Consider the following 23,367-nt stretch of genomic DNA (forward strand, 5'->3'; position numbering starts at 1 on the left):
CTCAGAGCCCTGACCTTAACTCTATTAAACATCTTTGGGATGAATAGGAACACTGATTGCAAGCCAGGTCTTCTTGTCCAACATCAGTAGCTGACCCCCAAAATGCACTTATGGCTGAATTTGCAAACAATTCCTACAGACTTCAAAATCTTCTGGAAAGCCTTCCAAGAAAAGCTGAGATTGTTATACCTGCAAAGGGGGATTTACATTTAGGCTTTGGAATGGGATGAACCAAGAAGTTCATATAGGTGTGATGGTCAGGTGTCCACAAACTCTTGGTCAAAATATGTAAACATTTCTAACAAGACTCATGCTGTCTCTCTGTTCAGCTTTACCCAAATCAAATCTCATTATTTAATCAGCCTGAAGAATGCCTTTGTAAATACCTAGGCCCATTCTCTAGGCACAGCAATTACACTCATATGTACCTGTGTAGAGATTAATGTTGGAGTAAGTTTCTCATCATCAGTGTGAACTGAAGAAGTGGGTTGGATAAGCTACGAAAAATCCTCAAAATTAGAAGAATAAGTCCAGTTAAATGTGACTGACTACTATTAGCTATACCATTACCTGGATGAAGGCAATAGTCCACAGACATTTTTTTAGGTTGTTATTGCTATTACTAGTTCAACTACTTTTCACTTAACTCACAATAGTGTTAGGGTGTCTTTTCCCTTACTGAGTATAAACATTACATTAAATGCTGCATTTATGAACATATTTTATGTTTCTCTTTTTTTAATTCCTTGGTATGTTTGAATTTGTATTTGCTTTCCATAAAAGCTTTGGCTTTGCTGCTCTAACTATACTTCATGTTTTATGAATTGTTCACTGTTCAGTTTATATGCTCAGATTCAGATGGGAAGGATTTGTTGGCTCTTGATGTTTATTATACGGGGCTTTCTCTCTCTCCCTCTCTGGTTCTTTATCTCATATAGCATTATCATGTTCACCATGTGAATAGCATCCCTGATCACTTGATCTAACTGTGCAGCCCTTGTTTTTATATGAAAGGTTGGTGATAAGTGTCATGGGTCAGGCGGGTCTAGCCCTGTGTTTTTTTGCTCTGTGCTTCAGAGATTAACCACTGGATAAATAAGGCAGATTACAGTTTAAACTCCTGATGGTTTTTACTGTGGGAATACAGACAGATATGAGCAGGCTCCTAATAATTTTGGATTCTTTCTATTCTATTTTGTTTATTTATTTACAAATGATATAAATATAAATACAATTAAAAACAAATATGTCAAGGATAAGAATACAACACCATTTTAACATTAACAGAAAGTGATTTATACATTGGTTTGTCAGCAAAAAAGGTTTAAAAAAAATGACAATACTAGAATGGAGTTTATATATTTTCCTGCTTGGATATTTTTTTTCTGGTGCTCCAGTGTCCTCCCACAATTCTAAAGCTGATTAGCTTCCACTCATAACTGTTTCTGTTGTGTGCACGCACTGTGATTGTAGTAGTGAATCTAGTAAATGGTTAATTTTTCTCTGCAGAAAAACTGTTGGTGCTAAAGTGAATGTTCATTTAGCTTAGTGAAGAAGGTGATGCTTCATTCACTTTAATCATCAAACCATCTATTTTTAATTTCCTTTGCACATGAGGTATTTACATTTGGTATTCAAATGAACTTAGAGAAGAACTCCAGGCAAAACCATTGTTAACCCCCGCACTGTAATGGTTAACTGCTCGTTTTCGACTAGGTGCTGAAATAAAAAAAGTTATACTCACCCAATGCACAATGTCGACGTTCACACCTGGGTGGTTCGGCCGTGTGGATTGGACAACGCGGATCCACCGACATGAATGATCCTATACATTGCTAAGGGGACTGTTCATGCGACTGCGATCCGAACTGCCTCCCGCACGAATTGCTCCCTGACCCTTTTTTGCCGCTCTGATAAGCGCATAAATGCAATTAAAAACACCCAAAGCTGCCCTTCTAAAATCCGTGCAGAATCCGCAACAGCCCTGGTTTGAATGGGGCCTTAGACCAGTCCTTCCAGCCTTGCTCCTCTTCCACTCCAGTGGTCCAAGGTCCCTGAGTCTTGAAGTTCTATACACTGTGCATTGGGCATGAGGACGCCAAGTCACATACCATCACTGCAGGAGGAGATAGGCCAGGGGAGCACTGTGATAGCCATCTGGCTCCGAGTTTCAAGTGAGTATAACTTTGTTACTTTAGCACCTAGACAAAAACAGGCACTTAACCCCTGCAGTGCATGGGGTAGCCCCACTGCAAAGGTTAATTCAGTTTTTTGCCTGGAGTTCTTCTTTAACTTTTAGTGCTGACCCTCCAACATGGCCCATTCCAGAAGGTACACAACACTCTGCTCCTGATCTTCTCTATCGCTTTCTGCTCACACTAACCTCAGATAAGGGGTTGCTCATGTGTCAGGTGAGTGTCATCAAAATACAGGAAGATGATCAGGAGCAGAGTGTATCAAAGTGTGTCATGTTGGAAGGTGTGTAAGTTAGCTTCCACTTTCTAAAGTGAACATTGCCTACTCATTTAGTATATTAGGTTTTTTGAGTTAATGATCTGGAAGAAATATATTAATAAGTACTGACTTTTTTTTCCACTTTCCTTGTCTGCATATTCATTCTGGGGAGGAGACTCAATGCATTGAAGGCAGTCCAATCAGCCAACCCTCACCAATTTTTCTCACGGTGCTCCAAAAGTAACAAGATTTGTGGAAATACTATATTGCCTTCACTGTCTCTGCAGACACATTTACTATGGTTCCACATGCTTATAAAGAGTGCAGTTTACTGTATGATGATTCAAGGCTGCTGCAATATGTTAGAGAGCAGGATCATTTATATTATATTGATTACAATACATATATGTATATATTAAATACCATTCACTATAAATGATCTGCACAAAACTTACTTCAAAAAGACTGCACATAAAATAGACTTATAATGTCTTATATGTCATGTTTCTTATAATAGAAAAATTTAATTCATTCTTTGTAGGGTAATAACTTTCGCAGAGAGTATATTGCTACGCAGGGGCCTCTTCCTGGTACCAAAGATGATTTCTGGAAAATGGTTTGGGAACAAAACGTTCATAACGTTGTGATGGTGACCCAGTGTGTTGAAAAAGGACGGGTGAGTGAGAGGATACATTTTTATCTAGATTTAAAGCAACGACCTTGTAAGTTAATGCTTTTTTTTATGGAGTGGGAAAGAGTTAAAATTTCTGTCTGGTTTTTATTTCTGTCTGTGAACATATATGGCCATTCACACCAGAGCAGTGTGTTTCGGAGTATTTAGCATGCATTGCATTAAGGCAGCCTATTTAAATGAATTGCTAAGTGCACCACAATGGACCAAAAATGTGACCTGCTGCATTTTGTGCTGCCTAGTAGTGCGTTAATGCAGATACATTGTAAAGGTGCTGGGAAACGGGTGTTACTGCAGAGCAGTGGTGTGACTGGGCCTGTAGGGAGATTTTCTCTCACTTCCTAGCCCTGTCATGTCTGTAAATGAGGAGAGTGGGTGTCACTAGGACAGGAAGACACACAAATAAACTACTTGAAAGTTTAGGTTTGACTTGTTCAACAAAAAGTGTTCATTCTTAAGGGCAACTTACTAATCTGAAGTCACACAAGTACAGTATATGACGGATTCAGATTGGTTACTACTATGGGTTACTGCATTTAAGAATGAACAATTTCAACTGGCTACTGAATTCACAACACGTGCTGCACATACACGGATGTTTAAGATTCTACACACACAAAATAAGGCAAAATCTTTTATGAGCCCAAAGATGTATTTCTAATCCTAATAAGACAGTATAATTATTTGGTCAAATAATGTCTGGATTTCAAAGTTGTATTAACGTTCACTGTTCCTACTTTCTCTCCACTAAGCTTAGTGATTTCTTCTAGATGTATAATTGGGGCTGTGACCTGACCATGTTTCATGTTACACCCTAAATATACAGTAGGTATAACATGAAACATGGTCAGAAAGGTAAGCTTAGCCTTTAAGCCCTGAGGAATTGTTGAGCCCCCAAAACACATTTGATATCTCTTGTCATCTTTCTGATAATTGTGGAATCATATACTATTGTGAACAGGGCCGGATTTACTCTCTCTGCTGCCCCAAGGCCAGGTTCCTCAATGCACCCCCCTACCCAGCAGGGCTAAATGTAGAAAACAATAAGACGCCCGGAACTGCAAGCCCCAGGCGTTGGAAAATAGGAATTCCACACCTCTGCTGCCCCTCTACTCCCTGATGCCCCGAGGGCAGGCCTTGGTTGGCCTTGTGGGAAATCCGGCCCTGATTGGGAACTGTTAATATGTGGTTTTGATACTCTCTTGTATTTGACTATAAACAATTGCACCTGTCAGTGAACTCTGAATGAACTTAGAAGCCTCTCAAACCTGAAAGCAAACTGCATTTGCCCCTTGACACAAGCCCTTAAGAGGTAGTGGGATTAGCTGATGTTTGCTATGTACACTGTACTATCACTGAGTACGGTAGAACTTAGCCACTGCACACAAAAGGCATGTTCCTTACTTAAAGGAGAACTATGAGGTGGGTGCTTTTCACTCATCCTTATAGTTCTAGCCGACCTGCGACAATGAAACTGTCACAGGTCGGCTCAGTAGATCGGGAAGTGAGCGAACACATACCGTCGTTTGCTCACTTCTCGATCCTGGCACGGCAGAGAGCCGTGACAGGGGAGGGACTGGATTTTCCCATCCGATCCTCCAGCACTGACTGGCGGAACGGATGGGGGAGGGGGCGGATGGGGGAGACTGGGGGAATGGATGGGGGAGGGGGGGACACAAACTAGCGTCCCCCCGTTACCCTAAGTAGAACTATGGGAAAAAGCCCTAACCCCATAGTTCTCCTTTAAACTCGGGACTTGGTTCGGCAGTCTCAGGGTTTAAGAGCTTTTAATTATCCAAGCACAAGCCCAAAAATATGTTTTTTGAAGATGCAGGGCAAGGATGAACCCTTTTTTATAATAATATTAATAATAATCATCATCATCCTCATCATCATCATCATCGTTCAAGAGTAGAATGAGCAACATAAAGCTTCTTTTACTGTTGTTTATTAGTAGTTTTTTTTATTTCATCAAGGATGCAGTCTATTGTTCTCTATTGTCTATGCTGCATTTTATCACACTGATTTCCAAGAAAACCAGTATAGAACACAACTTTTTAGACAGTAATAAGCAAGGGTGTGAAAACGCAGTTTCTATTATGACACAGACATGGCATCCAAACGTACAAATGTAATAGCATTAGTGAGCTGTAACAGTCATTTAGATGACTATTACAAATGTTCATACTAAAAATTTGCACTTTGTACCACATTATGTAACAGGTAGAACAATAAAGAAATAGTCAAGGCATTGTTGAATCACTGCTAATGTGAATTATTTTCCAGGGAAAACAAACACTCTCTTTAATTATGCATTCTCATGAATATAGTTTTTCCAGCAGGTTGTCTGGCCAAGGATATGTTGTGATAAAGCATTGTATTGTACACTTGTTGTTTTCCTGTGAGCAACACTGGGCAGTTTGCTTGGAAATCCAGAAAAGAAAATGACCACATGATCTGCCGCTAAAATAGAGGCTGATTTATTGTATTCATAATACAGAACTAGGGTGCTATAATGCACCACCAGGGTCAAGAGGCTGGGGAAGGTTCATCAAAGAGCCAAGGGAAAAAAACAAAGACTCTACAGATAAGTGAAAGAAAAGAATTGCAAGCATAAATATTAGTGCTGTCAGTATGATAAACATAAGAAGTAAAAATAATAAATAAACTCCAGCAAGGGAAAGCATTTCCACTTAGTAGATGTCAGAGCAATTCAACATGGATAAACAAGATGCTTTCATTAAAATAATAAAAAAGAAAATAGTCCTTTGAGATTGGCGATTCCTTTGCTGATCCACATTGTCTCAGTAGCAGAAGTTCGGTGGCATATCATTTGGATTTGAATGAGAGATAAATCCACAAGATGAAACACAGCGTTCACAGGAATCATAAAAATAAGCCTACTTTTAACAGTAAAAATATGTTTCAGTCCAACATACTTTATCATGTATTTTTAGCTGGCAAGTGCAAAGGAAAGATTTAAAAAAAAGAATATTTTAAAGGTCATGTTAACCTTTAAAGAATTGTTTCTGCCATATTATGCAAGCAGGCAGAGAGGAGTACCTTCAACTTTAAATACTGTAACTGTTCACATTTGTTTGCTTCTCTTGGTTTTCTTATGAATAATTAGCAGCAGTCATCTAACTCATCTAACTGAAATCATTATTACAAGCAGTCAATGTTTGCGTTAATGGTCCTGTACTTTGAATGCTAATGAATAAACCATTTTATACTAATATGTCAATTAGGCGTTTATGGTGTCACAACAAATATACACAGTCTTACATGTTTTCCATAAAGTCATATGCAAAATGGTGGCACACAAGTGCCCAACAATCTCATTACAGGTGCTATAGTAACTTTATCATATATCTTTTGTGGCATGGTCATAGACGGGCAGATGTCTGCTTAAGATTGACAGAGGCCAAGAAACCGCCTCATCCTTAAATTAATCACACACCACTGGGAACTATTTCAAAGAATAAAGTATGAATACGGTGCCTCTACAGCTTTTGTTTTCTATTGCCAGTGGAAAAGGAATCAATCAGCTATCACTTGTGGGATGATATTTTAAAATATAATCTTTATTTAATAAACAAGAAGGGTCAAAGCGGACATTACAATTGTAGAATTATTTTGTGTTTGTTATTAGTCGTTTTTGACTCTCAGTGATTCTTTGAACCAGCTCTATAGATATTTTCAGATCTTGTACTGCTTCTTTGAGTTGTTTCATGTTTTGGCCAGTGTTGGCTTTTATTGTGTCTATCCATTGTGTTCTTTGAAGGCCTGGCTTCTTTTTGGCACTAACTACTCTGAGCATAATTACCTTCTCCAGTGAGTTTCTTTGATTTTCATGGTGATTTTTTTATGAGGTAGGTTACCAGGTCTTTCCTCAACCCTTCCCATTTACCCGGGCTTAAGACCAGCGTGCAGAATGTGATAACACATGTGACTTGGGATTATAATAAGTTAAACAATATTTTAATATTTTAATGCCATAATGACCATTTCAGGTGATTCCAAGAACTTTCTGCAATTCTTTACACTTTTAGGGGCTGAGGTTCAGCCAGTCATTCCCAATACCAAAGTTTTTTTTTCTAGTTTCAGATGGTGTTTGAAGGAACAGAACCTAAGTCAGGTTTTTACTGCTATCTGGGTCTCCATTGAAGTTTTCCCTTCACTTTCTGTCCAGCTCTTTTACCAGACAGGAAGTCAGGGAAACTCTCCAACAGCAACATACCAGAAATAAAATTGATTTTCTTTACTAGAGTAGGGGAAGGTTAGTAGGGTGAGTTCTAAACCTTTTCCATTCTATTCAAAACCATACACTGGCATACAGACTCCAGCAGCATCTTATATCCAAGCAGCACGCTTACTTATAATTTCTGGGCTTTTGGTCAAACATTAGTTCTAACCTGCAGCCAGTGCCAAAATCAATCATAACATTGATCCATAGGAACCCATCAAACTTACTGTCTTGGTCTTCTGACTGGTTGCTACAGTTCACCAAACTGTTCACATCATCGTTACCTTTTTTAATCTTTACTAAAAAAAATGTTTTTGAGATTTTATATGAGTTGGCATCTTTGCTGGTTCAGTTTGCAGAAGACCTGTCAATGGAGAGAAAAGCAATTAAATACACAGCTTACATAAATAGCTCGCTCAGAGTCTTGAAACCGTAGAAGTACATTTTGTAATACTGCAAGTTTTCCTGTTCAGTTTGTCAGAGAGATGAGCATTCTAGAGGTTATAAAGAGAAAAAGGCAGAGACAGAGGGAAGTAAAACAGCATTGCAGTATCTTGATAATATTGGCATGCTTCTTTATTGTGTTATACTGTACATTGCATTTCAATTACGGTAATATATTATTTGTTCTTTGACCATATTTGCTATGGACCTTCTATCACCAGTAAACAACCAATATATAAAATGACTGCAGTATTCCTTACAGTTCACAAAAACAAAATGCTTAAAGAATTTGATAACTTTCAAAGATAAATGTATACAGCTGTCAGAATCTAAGATATAAAGATTAAAGTTGCAAACTTTTTTTATACCTTTGAGGAAAGATTAACTAAACGGAATTAGTTCTCCCTTGAGAAAATGTGTTTGAGGTGGCATGATAATACCTAATTGGTCCATACAGTAAACTTGATGCAAGGTTGTTCACTTTGAGGACATCTAAAATGAAAACGGGGCTCTCTTTGTGTCTGGAGGAAAAAAAGTTTAACCTATTCATGTAGAATGGCTTCTTTACAGTAAGAGCTGTGAAAATGTGGAATAGATTTCTACAGGAGCTAGTTCTAGCTAACTCAGTAAATTGTTTTAAATAAACCTAGATGTGTTTCTAGGGGCACAGAATAGAACTGGTTATTAATATTTACAAGCAATAACACTGTAGATTGTTAATACAGGGAGTATCCAATTACCTTAGGGGGATCAAAAAGGATTTTTCTCCCTGTTGGGGCAAATTGAACCATGCTTTATAAGGGTTTAGGGTTCCATGGGTGGAGTTTTTCAGTTTATTATTTTTTATTTTTCAATCAGGTGAACTCAATAGACATGAGTCCTTTTTCAGCCTGACTTACTATGTAGCTTTAATGGTGGCTCTGTTTAGATGACTAAATGTAATCTATAGAAAACTGGGCTCAGTAATTTTGTACATATATTTTTTATCAAATTGTTATGTTCACTGCAAAAATCATTTAAATACATTTTAGCATTCAGAGCAGGTTTAGCACTTGGCTTTTTTCACTTGTTTACCAATTTATTCTGAAATGGTTTGCTGAAAAAGCATATTGTTTACCGAGCTAAGTATTTTAAGCTGAAATTTGCACACACAAAAGAGAGTCATGAAGAATTAGTGATTCATTAACCATTAACCCCCCTCCCCCCGCCTGTTCTAGTTAGAGTTAGAGAGACACAATCTAAAAGCAAACAGCTCCTGCGCTCTCTTTAAAAACCCCATAAAGCTCTGTGATACCAGTGTCATGGGTGTACCCTGTCTTTTCCTGAGCAGAACACCTCCCCTCTCCTCATCTCCATAGCTCATGTGAAAAACCTGGGGGAGCTGATTACACTGAGATAACATGGAACGCGTGAACAAGACAAACGACAGCTCTGAATTTTTAACATGGTCAGGTTTCTGTATTTATCAAACAGATATAACAAAATACTTAACATGTCGTATTTAACAGACCAACATGGAGCAAATAAGAGAAGATATACAGAATACACTTACATAAATGGATGGACAGTATGAGTATCTATTTAACATAGAGAGAAGAGATAAGCTTAGGATTTCATGACTTTGGCACTGCTGGCTATGACATTCTTTGTTTTACATTGACACTGTTGTTGAACGATGCCATTATTATATAAAACAGATGTGATCAGCTAAATGATTCTTTCCTCTTTTTAGGTAAAATGTGATCATTATTGGCCTTTTGATCAAGATTCCTTGTATTACGGAGACCTCATAGTTCAAATGCTGTCGGAGTCTGTACTACCCGAGTGGACAATAAGAGAATTCAAAATCTGCAGTGTAAGATGTTTTCCCTCATATTGAAATTAAACACTGTGAAAGTTTCCACTGCTGCTCAGTCTCATTTATCAGACACTTAAAATTGATGCCTGAATACACAATAAGTATTTCTTATTTTGCAAAACTTTCGTGTAATTGGAAACAAGGCTGGACCTAATATTTAGCAATAGGTCAGGCTGCTAATTTTCTGAAATGTGGAATCCACTCCAGGACTTGATAAAAAGAGTGATTGATGGGGCGGTGGCTATGTTTGCAGTGTGGCATTTAGCTATGACAGCATGACTGTGCCTAAAGGAAAGTTATAGCTGACAAACAAGCCGCTGCTATGAAGAATTCTACATTGCAGTAATCACAAATATGTATGTCACAGTACTGGAACCTTTCCATAGGATACAATTTCTATTGCTTTTTACAGAGAATTGTATTATTATGCAGACACAAATAAAATGCATCTCAAGAATGTAGACAAACAATATACATGTATGCAAATTTTTATGCAGACCAATACATCATGTATTGGGACAATGCATTTTGTATTTAGTTAGTTTGTGAAATTTTCAAGAACACCCAGAGTTAATAAAACTAGGGCTGCACAAAAGCTTCCATTCCTCTCAACATAAATCTTTAAATCAAGGTGTCTAGGTGTCCATCACCTGCCAGTCACCTTCCACGTGTACATTATTTGCTATATATGATTTTTTTTTTTTTAATTTTTCCTTCCAGTGTTTACAAATAACAACCAAGCACATGCATACAGTTCTTAATACATGTAGACCCCATGTTTCCTAGTTTCTAAATGAAAGAAATGTTATTAATAAACACAATCATTACTCGTCATTAATGCAACCTGACTGTACAAACCTCTGTAAGAATGTGATCCTTTGTAATCATTCATCGAGGATCAGAACCTTTTAGAATTACCTTGACTCGATGTTTTTTTTTTTTTAAATCATCAAAGTTCTTTCTGTGTTCAATAAACTGTGTATAGTTGTAGAGAAGAACAGCATATTGACACTGCATTGCTCTTCAATATTTGAAATGTTAATGTCAATGAGCAGTTGAAGGCTAGCCTATAGAGGTGTATACTGAAAACCTTTTCCTGCAGAGCTCATTCTTTGAAAGGATACAATTTTTTTGCTGTTTTAACAGGAAGATCAACTGGATGCAGCTAGACTGGTTCGGCATTTCCATTACACTGTGTGGCCTGATCATGGAGTCCCCGAAACCACTCAGTCCTTGATTCAGTTTGTGAGAACAGTCAGAGATTATATAAATAGAACTCCAGGAACTGGTCCTACTGTGGTACATTGCAGGTATGGCTAAAACTCTGTCATCTCTAGCCCTTGTACCATAGGAATGCAAAGCAAACCATCAAAAAGAGATTTCTAGGTCTAGATAGAGAATTAGGTCTTTAGATGATCACTAAAAGTCATGACAGACAGCAGTAAAAACTTTTAGGTTCTAATTCTTCCCCACCAAAAGTTTAAAAAAAAAGTTTATCTTTACATACACTTTAGGATTTAGAACTTTTCCTTGAGTAAGGCTTTTTTACTTGCTCTCCCTGAATTGAACATCCAAATCCTTTTTGTTGTATTATTGGGAAACGAATGTCAAGGAAATAGTTTTTAATAATTTTACCAAACACATCTTACAGTACATAGTTACATAGTAGGTGAGTTTGAAAAAAGACACAGGTCCCTCAGATTCAACCTATGTAGCATGTGTGAGTGTGTGTGTGTATATATAACCCTGTATATTCTGTGAACTGAGGATCTCATACAAGAGTTTTTTGAAGCTGTCAGTGTTTCCTGCCAATACATCTATCGGCGTTTAGTGAATTCCGCATTTCTCTGCTCTTACAATAAAAAAAAAAAACATGCGCAGTTATTATTATTATTATACAGGATTTATATAGCGCCAAATGTTTGCACAGCGCTTTACAATACAGTTTAATATGATCCCTTCCAATTTCTTGCTGTACCCTTATACAGTATCTTCCTACAAGTTTTTTGGTTCAAGAAGTGTATGACCTATATTGGTGTACCCGTTGAGGAGTTTGTAAATGTCACCTCTTAAGCATCTCTTCTCTAAGGAGAACAAATCTAATTTAAGTACATCTGTACTTGGGATCCACATAAATACTTGATTAACCACTACCATTATATAAACATTATTGTTCCACCAGGCTTGAGGGACACAAGGTCAAAAACCTTGTAATGATGAATTTCCAATACCAGGACTGGTTTTTACTTCCAGTCTGGGGCTTGTCACAATCAACAGAAAGAGCTCATTGCCATTTGGCCCTACTCCCCCTTGTACTTTCCTTCTTATCCTAAAATCACCATGTACTGTATATAGTTAAACATATTTGTATGTGATTTCTTCCTCTGCAAAGAAAAAGTTAAAACTTTCTGTCAATTACTGGAGGTGTCACAGAGCCATATAAGTTTATCTGTGTCTGAACAGTGTGTCCTGGACAATATATATCATCACTGACATCTGCCATTACAGTTAGGCACTGACATATAAATGAATTGTACAAGGACTAACAGAGCTGACAATAAGGCTTTAAAAAAAATAAAGACGCTTTCTCAGGCTTGTTGAAATTTCAGAACTTCTGTTTATGCTAATTAGAAATAAAACTTGATAACGATCACTTAAATGCTGCAGTCAGGGAGAAATTACTAGAAACAACAAATATAATTAGCGCTCAAACTAGTGAGCTATTAAAGAAAAACTTGTATGTTTTCTGGCTTATTTTTTCCAAATATTTGAATATAACTTGACTTGTATAACTTGATCATTTATATTTTCTGTTACTTGTAAAGTTTTTTTTCTTTATTGTCCATTGAGGAACACAGGAGTTCTTAGAATTCTTAGAAGTAGTAAAGATACTGATCACGCCCAAATATCATAGAATCCATGATTATATTATATCCTGATAACTGAATTTAAGATCTTATATTTATTGATCTGTTTGCAGTGCTGGTGTTGGCAGAACAGGGACCTTCATTGCTTTAGACAGGATTCTTCAGCAAGTGGATACAAAAGATTCAGTGGACATTTATGCGGCAGTGTATGATCTCCGGCTTCACCGCGTTCACATGGTCCAGACTGAGGTAAGCCTGGCAAAACACAGCATTTGTATTCAAGGTATACATCATGGAGTATCCATGAATAAGTCCAAATTGGTTGAAAGAAAAAAGTGAAAGACTATAATAGTACAGTACGGAGGTTTGAATCCAGTCTACAGTGTTTTGAGCAATTCTATAGCATTTACATAGCTAGTAACTTGAAATGCTACAACAATCCCAGACTACCTGACCGAGTTTCTAACCCTTCCTCATGCCACTTAAAGATAAGGTCTGTGAGATTCTTTCTGTGTGCACCCTACCACCATCAGGATAGTAAGGGTTAAAAGCTTGTTTAGTCTGAGGGTCTGTAAAGTAGTGGAATACTCCTTATTCCTCACTCCCCTGACAGCAGATCAATCTGCTCCAGCCCCAGTATGTAGTTGGGCCCTAGATATCCCATGTAAAACGCAGGACCACTGTGCCTGAATAGTATGTCATGGCATTGGCAGGGGATTAGCTGTATTACTTGTAAAGAGAACTGGTCCTCCATCATTTTGGAACCAGCAGGGCGGAAGCCTACAGAAGTGAGGAGTAAAATGGTATTACTCGGTTTTACACACCCCAAAATAAATGAGCAATAGGCTCTTATTATCCTGGGGGGGGGGGGGAACACCCAAAAATATATGTTTAAAGGCCAACTGGAATTTAGCTTTACGTAAGTGATGTCCATGTACCTAATGGAGATTTTCTCCTGGTTTATTATCCAGGTAACCTCAAAAGAAGTAAGGAAAAATATTGCCAATGGGGTAGCTGACATCAATAAAGGCCTATTGATGAACTGCATTCCAACCAATTTTATACAGATTTTAAAGGTCCTGATGAACTACCAGAGCCACTGAAACATTTGGGTTGATGATCATTGGTGTGGCATCCCTTATTATAGTCTTTACTTTATCCAGGGTGCCCGTTCTGTGGTGCCCTGGCTGATGGGAGCAACCTAACCAGGGACAGTGAGCTCCACCAGTCAGATTTGATGCTGACAACATAGAACTTGATAGTGAAAGATCTAACACCTTACATACACAACTTTTGATCAGTTAAAACCTGATAGGGGTTAACTTCTAACCCTTCTCCACACTGTCCACATCATTAGAAAAAAAGTTTTATCTGGTGTTGAGCTTTAATTTGGGAATGCTATTATAAAATAATACAAGTTTTGAATAAATACTATTATATTTTCTATGCAGACAAAAATAACAATGTCATGGGTATTTAAAGTACCGGTTTTCAGTGATGTTGTCCACAAACATTGAATGCCAGTGATAATTTTCTTCTTCTGCCAACACTTCCAGAATGTTAGGCTGTTCTATCAATGTCATAAATAAGGTTACATCTAGCATCACTATACACTCTATCTCTTATTGTTACATAACTGATTAATGAACCATTTTCCCAGATTTATCATTCAAATATCTTCCCTATCAACACTTTGTATTAGACTCTTAATTCGTTTTCTTTCACTCTACATAAACATTCATCTTTAGCACACAAAAAGCTATCTATAATAGTGTGCCATTCAGTATTCACGGTCACAGTGCACTTCTCTATAATAATACATGTCTTACCTGAACCACCACAATAACATTAGTTCCTGAGAATTATACACTCTTCACATTTAAGTCTAGAATGAAATTCTATTTTGTGTGTTATAATGGTATAATAACCCAGTTTTAGAGAATGTTTTTCACATTATCAATAGGATTCAGTATCATTGCATCATGGAGCTATTCACTTTACATGCATTGTAATGGTATCTATGCAAATCAAGCATTGCCACTACAATTTTAACTGTTAGATGAATGTGATTTTAATGCATGTCACATTTGGATCATTTTATATTGTAATCACAATGTGTTTTGGCAGATAAAACATTGGATAGGCTCCACAGAAAATACAGGAATGGGCATCAGCTTTTCTTTAGAGAAGTCCTAGGTGTCACGGTATATTTTAGCAGGAGGAAAGTTGGGACACAGCTGTGTCTATTCCTAAGGGATTTATCCAATTTGGGACAATAGTAGCTTCCATATTTTGCAGAAATATAAACAAAGAAAGGCTGGTACCTGCGGCAGTATGTATTCTTTTTTCTTTGTGTGTTTTATACTTCTATCAGGAATATTTATTCCACATAGGAACCAAAACCCAGTATTATTTATCAATGTATAAAGATGCTGTAGCATTCTCCTCTGGTAATGTATATTGAAAAAAGAAAAACTTTACGAAGGTTTAGAAAATAATAAAAGTAATGTTTTAACCTTTTGCTAAGCAGTAGCGCATTTCTAAACCTTTCTAGAACTTTTCTTTTTTCATGTTTTTTATACTCCTTTGAGGTTTATAAAGGCCAGGGCTGTTTTACTAAGTACTAGGAGGTAAATGGACGACTTGTATTAGCTCCAAACAACAAGTAAAATCACTCAGGGATATATTACAACTCAAAATGTCCACTCAGATGACCTTAATCTGAGTTTTACAGATGATTACCATGCCTCTGGATAGGACAGCTGCCCCTTGTAATTTATTCTGGGGCTGTGACATGTGTGTGTAGGTGTTCTAAAGGGACCAGGGGCTGTTGTCTGAGTTCTAGATTTGCAGTGCATTATAGAACCTAGATGGAGCTGAGGAGCATAAGAAATTCCTATGCTCCTCTGCTCCATTAACTTGCCATTATGCTCTTTGAATCTAAAACTTAGAACCTTCTCAGAGCTGTCTGCTCTTCGAACGTTTTATACACACACCTCCAAGTCTCCAGTGACCAGAACATTTTACACAGCCTACTATACAAAAGGCATGGGCAAATGGACCATGTTTCTTGCATATACAGTATTACATAGCAAAGTATTTGCCTTTTTGCTTAAGTGCACTTTTAAATGATCAGTTTAAAAGTCATCTTTATCTTATTTCTCTTAGGGATTCTATTGGTGAGATTTCTATGCTTTCTATGAGTTCTCAGGTCTGCACAGCTACTGTGACCATTTGGAGGGGTTAACTCATTCCCTGAATGGTTTTTATTTGTTTTAAATTATGAAAAACGCCATAAGAAAATTGGTTATTATGAATAATCTAAGACCTATAAAAAAAGCCATAAATTATTTTAGCCCATCTGGTTTCACTGAAAACTAAAATGTAACTCTAGTGAACCAACCTTTTAAAAAAAGTTTACATTTTTTTAAAATAAACTAAGGAAATCTGAGTATAAGATTGATTTCAGGGAATAAATTATAAGGTTTTTCTATCTGAATCAAGAGATTTATTAGAGATGTGGTTTTCCAATTGTGATAGTAGGTCCATTCTTTACAATAACAATACATGTTCCCTCTGCAGGTAACTGATACCTACAAGATACAGTGTTCAGTTTATGACATATAATCTAGACCAGAACTGATGGGACTGGTTAAAGGGTAATAAATCAAGGGAAGAGAAAAATCGCTATAGGTTTTCAACAATCAGAAACAAACATGTATCTTTTGTCATTTTCAATGTTTTCTCTTTTTCTTTTTCTACCTGGGTTGCACAGTACAACTTTCCTAACACAACTCTTCATTTCCAAGTAATTATTCTGCACAAGGTTACAAATGCTAGCAGTCAATGGCTGACATGAGTTGGTACCAGGTGAGAGATGCTATCCATTCTTAGGTACCAGGAAGAATATCACCAGTCTGGCTGCAATCTAAACACTGCTTCAATCTATTTGTTCCTATGCCTAATGTGAAGGGATATTTATCAGCCTTCAGAAAGGGAACATGGCAAAGCTTGTAGTCTATACAGAATAACAAATAAAGAAATGTAAGAAAGAGAAACAGCAAATTTAGTATTTGCTAATCTAAGTCTGTGCCCATTTGAAAACGTCATGAGCTTGCCGTACTCATTAAAATATGATAATTTCAATTGAAAGTTTATATTGCTAAACCTGGTCTTATGTAAGAAAGGGTGCACCCTTTATCAAATAACTCTTATTTCACCTTTTATACTTTTCCTTTCTGGAGGAGGGTAGGTGGCCATACAACATTTAACTAAACTTCTATGCTGGCAGTTATGCTCCATTATGCCCTGCTATTTAATGCTGTGGTTTCCAAAGCTTATGTCAACCGCTAAGTTGATACTTTTTATGATTTTTTTCTGCTGAATATCAGGTGATATTCTGTATTTTAAAATCTTTCTTCAAACTCTACGTACCTTGTTGTACATGAAGAAAATAAAACTTGTAACTGGAGGTGATAAAACAGGTAATTATTAAAAAGTAATTTAAAGCATGTGGTGATCATAACAGTTAAATACAAACATTTTCAAGAAAAGGTTAGCAATGCTAGCATACAGTTTTCTCTTATGCTAGATTTTCTATAAAGTGACACTAAACTCAGGAGTTAAACTTTGAAAATGTATTTGAGTACAATAACTAATAACAAAATTGTATCTTATTTGTGTATCACTTGGCTGTAGATCCTCAAATCATCTCTGAATTGGTGCTGACACTGTCCTTCCTTCTGGATTTTTTCCCCATTGTCCCTGTGTGAGTTGTAAAGTAGCCACCGCTCCAAGTTCACTCCTATGATGTACTACAAACTCAATACAAATTATTGAACTGAACATGATATTGTAGTCCATGAAATGAGTGAGCTTGGAGCGGTGGCTATTTTACAACACACACAGGGACCATGGGGAACAAAAGTAGCCACCCTCCAGAAGTAAGGACAATGTCAGCACCAATTCAGAGATGATTTGAGGATCTACAGCCAAGTAATACACAAATAAGTTACATTTTTGTTAATAGTTAAGGTACCTGAATGCATTTTTAAGATTTATCTCATGAGTTTAGTGTAACTTTAACACTCATAGTAAGCATTGTGTATGTTGTTTGATTATTAATCTATCAGTTATACTTTGGGACCATGAAAGCTATTAATATAAATACAATTTGATGTTTTATTATTTGATGTCATTATATCCAGAAAGTAATTTTATTTATATTCTTTTCTTCCCAGTGTCAGTATTTGTATCTACATCAGTGTATGCGAGATGTGTTGAGAGCTCGGAAGTTGCGCAATGAACAGGACAACCCTTTATTCCCAATATATGAGAATGTGAATCCAGAATATCACAGAGGTGAGTGTTCCAACTGCAAAATGTAAAACAATCCAAATGTTTTTTATTTAAATATTTACTCAGTTGTTTTCGCTTACAGAAAACGTATATGCCAGACATTAAAACCCTCAACGTCACCTGCTAAAATCGGACCCAAGCCACACTTTTTTAGAGCACTAAGTATCGCCAGCCATGTTGTCTGTCTTCTGTAATTTATTCGCTTGGCCATTTTGTAAGGTATATGTAATTTAACTGTACATTAATTCCTCATAAAATATGTAAATATATGTATTTGTTTATGGACAGTTTAACTAAGTACTGCTACAGAATGTTATTTTCCAAAAATTGAAGTTGGGGGGTTAAATAATATGACATTGTAATGGATGGAGCTTTATGTTGGGTCAATGTGTCTAATATATTTGTATGAGTATATTGACATCTCGGTAATGCATATGATTTAATCACATCTGATCGAGGATCTCTTTATGCACTATCAAACAGCCTTTGACTAAAAACATTATTTTTATAGAAATAAAAAAAATATTAAGTGTAAATTTGATGCAGCACTTACTTGCTGCCTTTGAAATGAAAAAGTGTTTTATAGAGAAACATAAGATCGTTCTCACTGTAAAATCTACAATAGTGCTTTGTATTAATACCTAGACCATTCTAAGCATTGTATTGATAATTACTGGGTATTTTACATTAAGCTGAAATGCATTTATGCACATTGGGGTCGCATATCAGCATATAATTTGTAATGGGCACAGCTAGTTACAGTTTCAACTACCAGCCAGGTAGATGAAGCAATATAATAACTATTCAAAATGGGTCCAAAAAAGTGTTTAAGGCCCTGATACGTCAAACTGCAATGAGATTTAAAGTGTAGTAAGCAGACCTTAAGCCATACTGAAGAGAAAATGCAATAAACCTATCTGAGAAGACCCCTGCTGTGTCAGCTCCGCACCCCTGATCCACCTAAAGCTAATTAACCCCTAAAACATAACTATTGCCGGTATATGCTGCACCCTTGGGGTTCACTAACAGGAAAAGTCCTGCAAAATCAGGACTGTCGGTAAGCATGTTCAGATAAAAGAACAGTGATCCTAAAATGCTATATTCGAAAATAGGCATAAAAGTGTCTTTAGATAGGACCTTAGATAGTTAATATAAAGATGGCGCTGTAGGGGAGTATTTTCTCACATGCAACAGCCTTACTGTCTAGCAGTGTTATATTGAATACTGTTAAATGCCACTGATAAACCTCATTTAGTATATACCATAGAATTTAATTACGGACATAGGGACCTTTACATATATGTTTGTGTTTGTTATTACCAGCCCTTCTGTTTTAAAGTAATTTTTTAATTAAAGAAATGGGGGTTAGCCATTGCTTATCTCTATTCTGAAAATGCTAGCTGCCAGACTACTGTTTAGGCCTATTGGCTTTAATGCTCTCTAATGCTTTCTGAGTCAATGCCATTAAACAAGTTTGCAGATCAGGTCAGTCATCTTTAGCTGCATACTTGTTCCAGGGCAGTGACTCAAAGTAGTGAAGTCAAAAGATCTGCATAGTAGACAAGCAACTATGATTTTCAGAGGCAGAGACCATGGTGGCCTCCCTGTTTCTCTTCGGACAAGTTTACTTTAAAGAAACTTGTATTTTAAGCTTTCTAGTTGAGGAAAGGAATATAGGCATTGTCTCATGGGTTAGAGCAACTGACCAAAGTGGACCATAGAACTACAGTATAAGCTATATAGAACTGAGTAACATTTAACATGGGAGATATGTTATGTAATGCTGGCACTTAACAAATAGTGTTGATAATTATTAATTGTAGATCATATTGACATTGGCCATTGTGTTTTGCAGCATTTAGCCACCAAGCTACACACATTATAATTCTATAACGTGTACTATATACATTTTAAGCATGTGCTTAAAAGTTATGGCATTGAATCCACAATGTAAAAGATAGCACTTTGACATTTTGACTTATGTCATTAATTGCAGCATTCTCAAGGAAAGTGAATGCTTTTATTAACTGTGTATGTTTGTATTAACAGCTTTTATAAAGAGCTTTATATCTGCTATACAGATTTATACTGAAGATATTTTTGTATTAAAGTATAGCCTAATAAAGCTATGTAACGTATTATCAAAGGTTTTATTTCATGGCCTTATATTCACTCATCCTGACACATTAAATGGCATACAGAGTACTGGAGATTGCATCTAGGTCATACATATAAGCTTTTTCCAACAAAGGTTTGTTAAATGTGTTGGAGATTTGGTTACCATGGTAATTAGGATGTTCGTTGCTTAATGGTCAGCACTCAGCACATCATTTACTAGTTAAATGAGCATCCTGGTTCAGTGAATCATAACAGAGAGCTTCTACACAGGCTTTACACTTCTTATTTACATATAAGGGTTACATTTTATGTATGTGTTGCTATGCTACTTGTGCAATATTGTTATAATGGTAAAAGGCAGACCTGACCTTACTGGATACACTGAATTCTACAAAATAGGTGCTAATATTGTTTTTATAGCTTTGTTGTAATGAATGAAAACAAAAATTAGAATGATCATTTACTTAATTGCCATAAACCAGAAATGTATGGCAACAATTTGGTGTATTACTTCTTATGGATTATCTTAATAGATGGCCTTGATTTATAGGTCAATTACTATGGCCTCAAACACATGGTGCCCATTCTATGAATCCCTGATTGTCTAATGACCATTGATCCTACTTTAATGAGTCCATTTAGCATGAAGAACAATTACACAACGTTGTAACAGTACAAGCAGCTCACAAAGCAACTTCAGTAACATATGGGTCTTATTTAAGTTTATGGCAATAAGTCAAGATGTAAGCTGCATTCATACAAACCAAAGCATGTCACTAGCCAAGGCTGGATTAAACAATGTAGTTTTCTAAGGTTAATGCCGTTTGCAGCACACCTTTGCTTACTGCACCAATCTACTACACCAAGGTACTTCACAAGCCTTGTAAACATTATCATATAAAATATTTTGTAAATCTGGCATCCAAATATCAGATGTGACAGGGAAATGTTACTACTCAAAAGCAAGATTATTTGATTTGTTATTTGATAACTGAAAAAAATTAATGCATAAATGGAACTAGATGCTTTACAAGGTTCTGCTTTTCATGATCAGGTGGTAAATAGAGTTGAAGAGCATTCATGTCTCACAGAGTGGACCTCATCTCATGGACACAGCTTTATTCTTCTTGCCCCCTAGACCAATTCTGTTGTGCCACTTCTTTTAAATTACTGTAGCTAAGCTTAACTTCACACTACCAACATCAGCCATCTTTCCTGTCATCACTCTGTACCAATAGACATAGAACCCTTGACTAAAAGAATGGGCCAAATGGTTGTCCTAATCTGCAAGCAATTTGGTTGAATCCCTATGAACCCAGAGTGACAGCAATGATGAGTTGGTGACTGTGTGTCATCCTTGGCAGCCCTAGGACAGAGCCTATGTTGTCCATGCAGACAACTGTCCCTCAATGTAGAACCATACAAATAACACAACTACCAGGATAAAAGGCAACAATCATTCTAAAGCAACTGAAAAGAAACACGCTCTCTCATTTGAAAGGCATAGTCCATCTTTTAAAAAATGTAATCAATGCACTAACAATTAGTTTTTGACAGAACACTGTTATATTTAACTGTCCGTTAAATATAACCCACTCAGCTAATTGTTTTCCAAGGTAGCCCTGTGGAGCCAAAAACCTCAGAATACCTTAAGACTTATAGTGGTGTCAAGAGTCAGAAGATTCTGTTTTGTGAATATCAATATTAAAAAGTGACAATTGTAGGTAGCCATGTTTTCTAAGATCTACATGACAGCTAAGCTGCCCTTGGCACCAATCTTTTTGTACAGAGAGTCCCACTGGCTGCAGCTGGTGGGATGCTGGCAATGAAATGCTGTATACTAGTATTTAATAAATTAGCAGTCTGTTAGGACCACCTACTTTGTGAAATGTGTTTGATAAAGATAGAATACACCAATGCACCCTATCATAACCTAGTGTGTCTCCTCATAAGACTGCTTGCAACATTGTATGCATTACAGGTAGTACCAGTTCTGTATGTTATTTGATGTCTACTTTTATTTAAAAAAGGATGACTGAAACAATATATGAACTATTCAGAATTACAAAGCTCTCAAACTTGTTACAGATGAGTTTGTTGTGTAGCTTGAAATAATTTACTGTAGCAATTATTGCTTTTAAATTATATTTAATCATATTTATTTAAATATCATTTGTATTGTTATTATGTATTAATTAATACAGTTACAGAAAAACTGCATATTTCATAAATACAGAATTGATGGTGGATAGATTTTCCAGGTCACTGTGGAGGGTATAAAGGATTTCATTATATTACTTGTTTCTATCATTGTGAAGGTAGTTTTGCTATATGGTTTAGCTATAAAAAAAAAATCACTTTGGGCAGGACATTAAAGCAGCCATCAAAATGCTATTCAGCTATGGATACATGCCCGTGTATTCAGTTATCCATTGGCTCTTTTTAGCTTTTTGGGACAAGATCCTGTGGCAAGATCCTGTATCTGAATTCTCAGATCATCCAACTTATAGTGACAATTGCATTATGCCACCCTCTCTGCTGGATTTTCCTTTATTTTCTAAGTAAACCTGTCAAAAACGATGGATTATAGAGCCAGAACATGATGCAAAAATAGATAATCAGAGCTTACCTTCAGTGAAGACTGCATGTCAAAATAGCACAGAAATAAAGGCAGGTAAAGTTATGTACAAATCTGGACTGTTTCAGCTTAATTCAAGTTTGACCCTGCCCTTCCTGCCTTCCAAGTATTCCTAATAGTCCTCGAATGTAATGGACAGCCTCATTCTCCCATATAGAGGCCTATAAGATACAGAAAAAACGGGGCCTAATGACTCTGACAGGAAAAGAAAAGATTTGCAGGTAATTCAGCTGCCTACATCTCTGGATCTTTTTTCATATGCAGTTGGCAGTTTTCTTATGCATTTAATGATAAAGTCAGTGTGCTATGCTCAATAATTTTATAGGCTTACTTTAAGCATTTTTTGGATTGAATCCAAGAGAGGAAAGGGTATACGATTTCAGCAGGAACAGTTCTCATCTGGAGTGCCCTAAAATATCAAATTCCACTGGTTGATTCCGCAGACCAGTGTCCACTCATGAGTTACTAATTTTAGGTTGAGTGGACTTTTAACTTAGGGAAGTAGTACTCTGGGAAGTAGGAATGTGGATTTCTGGTACCCATAACCTCAACACTGTTAGGCAGCATTAAAAGAAAAAAATAATTTAAAGCCTATCTCTGGAGACTGTGTAAAGCACTTTTGCATACCGAATATCAGCTCCCCAGTAATCGGCGCTCACTTCAACCCTAGGCTCTCAATATATATATATATCT

At 36.6% G+C, this 23,367-nt stretch overlaps 1 protein-coding gene across 1 annotated transcript in view; it reads left to right on the top strand.

Moving 5' to 3' along the window:
• Window positions 1-18,415, top strand: part of PTPRB (protein tyrosine phosphatase, receptor type B) — a 98,715-nt gene extending 80,300 nt beyond the window's left edge. Inside the window, 6 exon segments of the mRNA XM_018576337.1 lie at window positions 2,996-3,130; window positions 9,568-9,690; window positions 10,840-11,003; window positions 12,674-12,809; window positions 17,801-17,921; window positions 18,001-18,415. Coding sequence (XP_018431839.1) covers window positions 2,996-3,130; window positions 9,568-9,690; window positions 10,840-11,003; window positions 12,674-12,809; window positions 17,801-17,921; window positions 18,001-18,023 — 702 coding nt within the window. The 3' untranslated portion in view covers window positions 18,024-18,415.
• The last annotated feature ends 4,952 nt before the right edge of the window (window positions 18,416-23,367 follow it).

Source organism: Nanorana parkeri, unplaced genomic scaffold (genome assembly GCF_000935625.1).
Source record: "Nanorana parkeri isolate BGI_ZX_2015 unplaced genomic scaffold, ASM93562v1 scaffold65, whole genome shotgun sequence".
NCBI lineage: Eukaryota > Metazoa > Chordata > Amphibia > Anura > Dicroglossidae > Nanorana > Nanorana parkeri.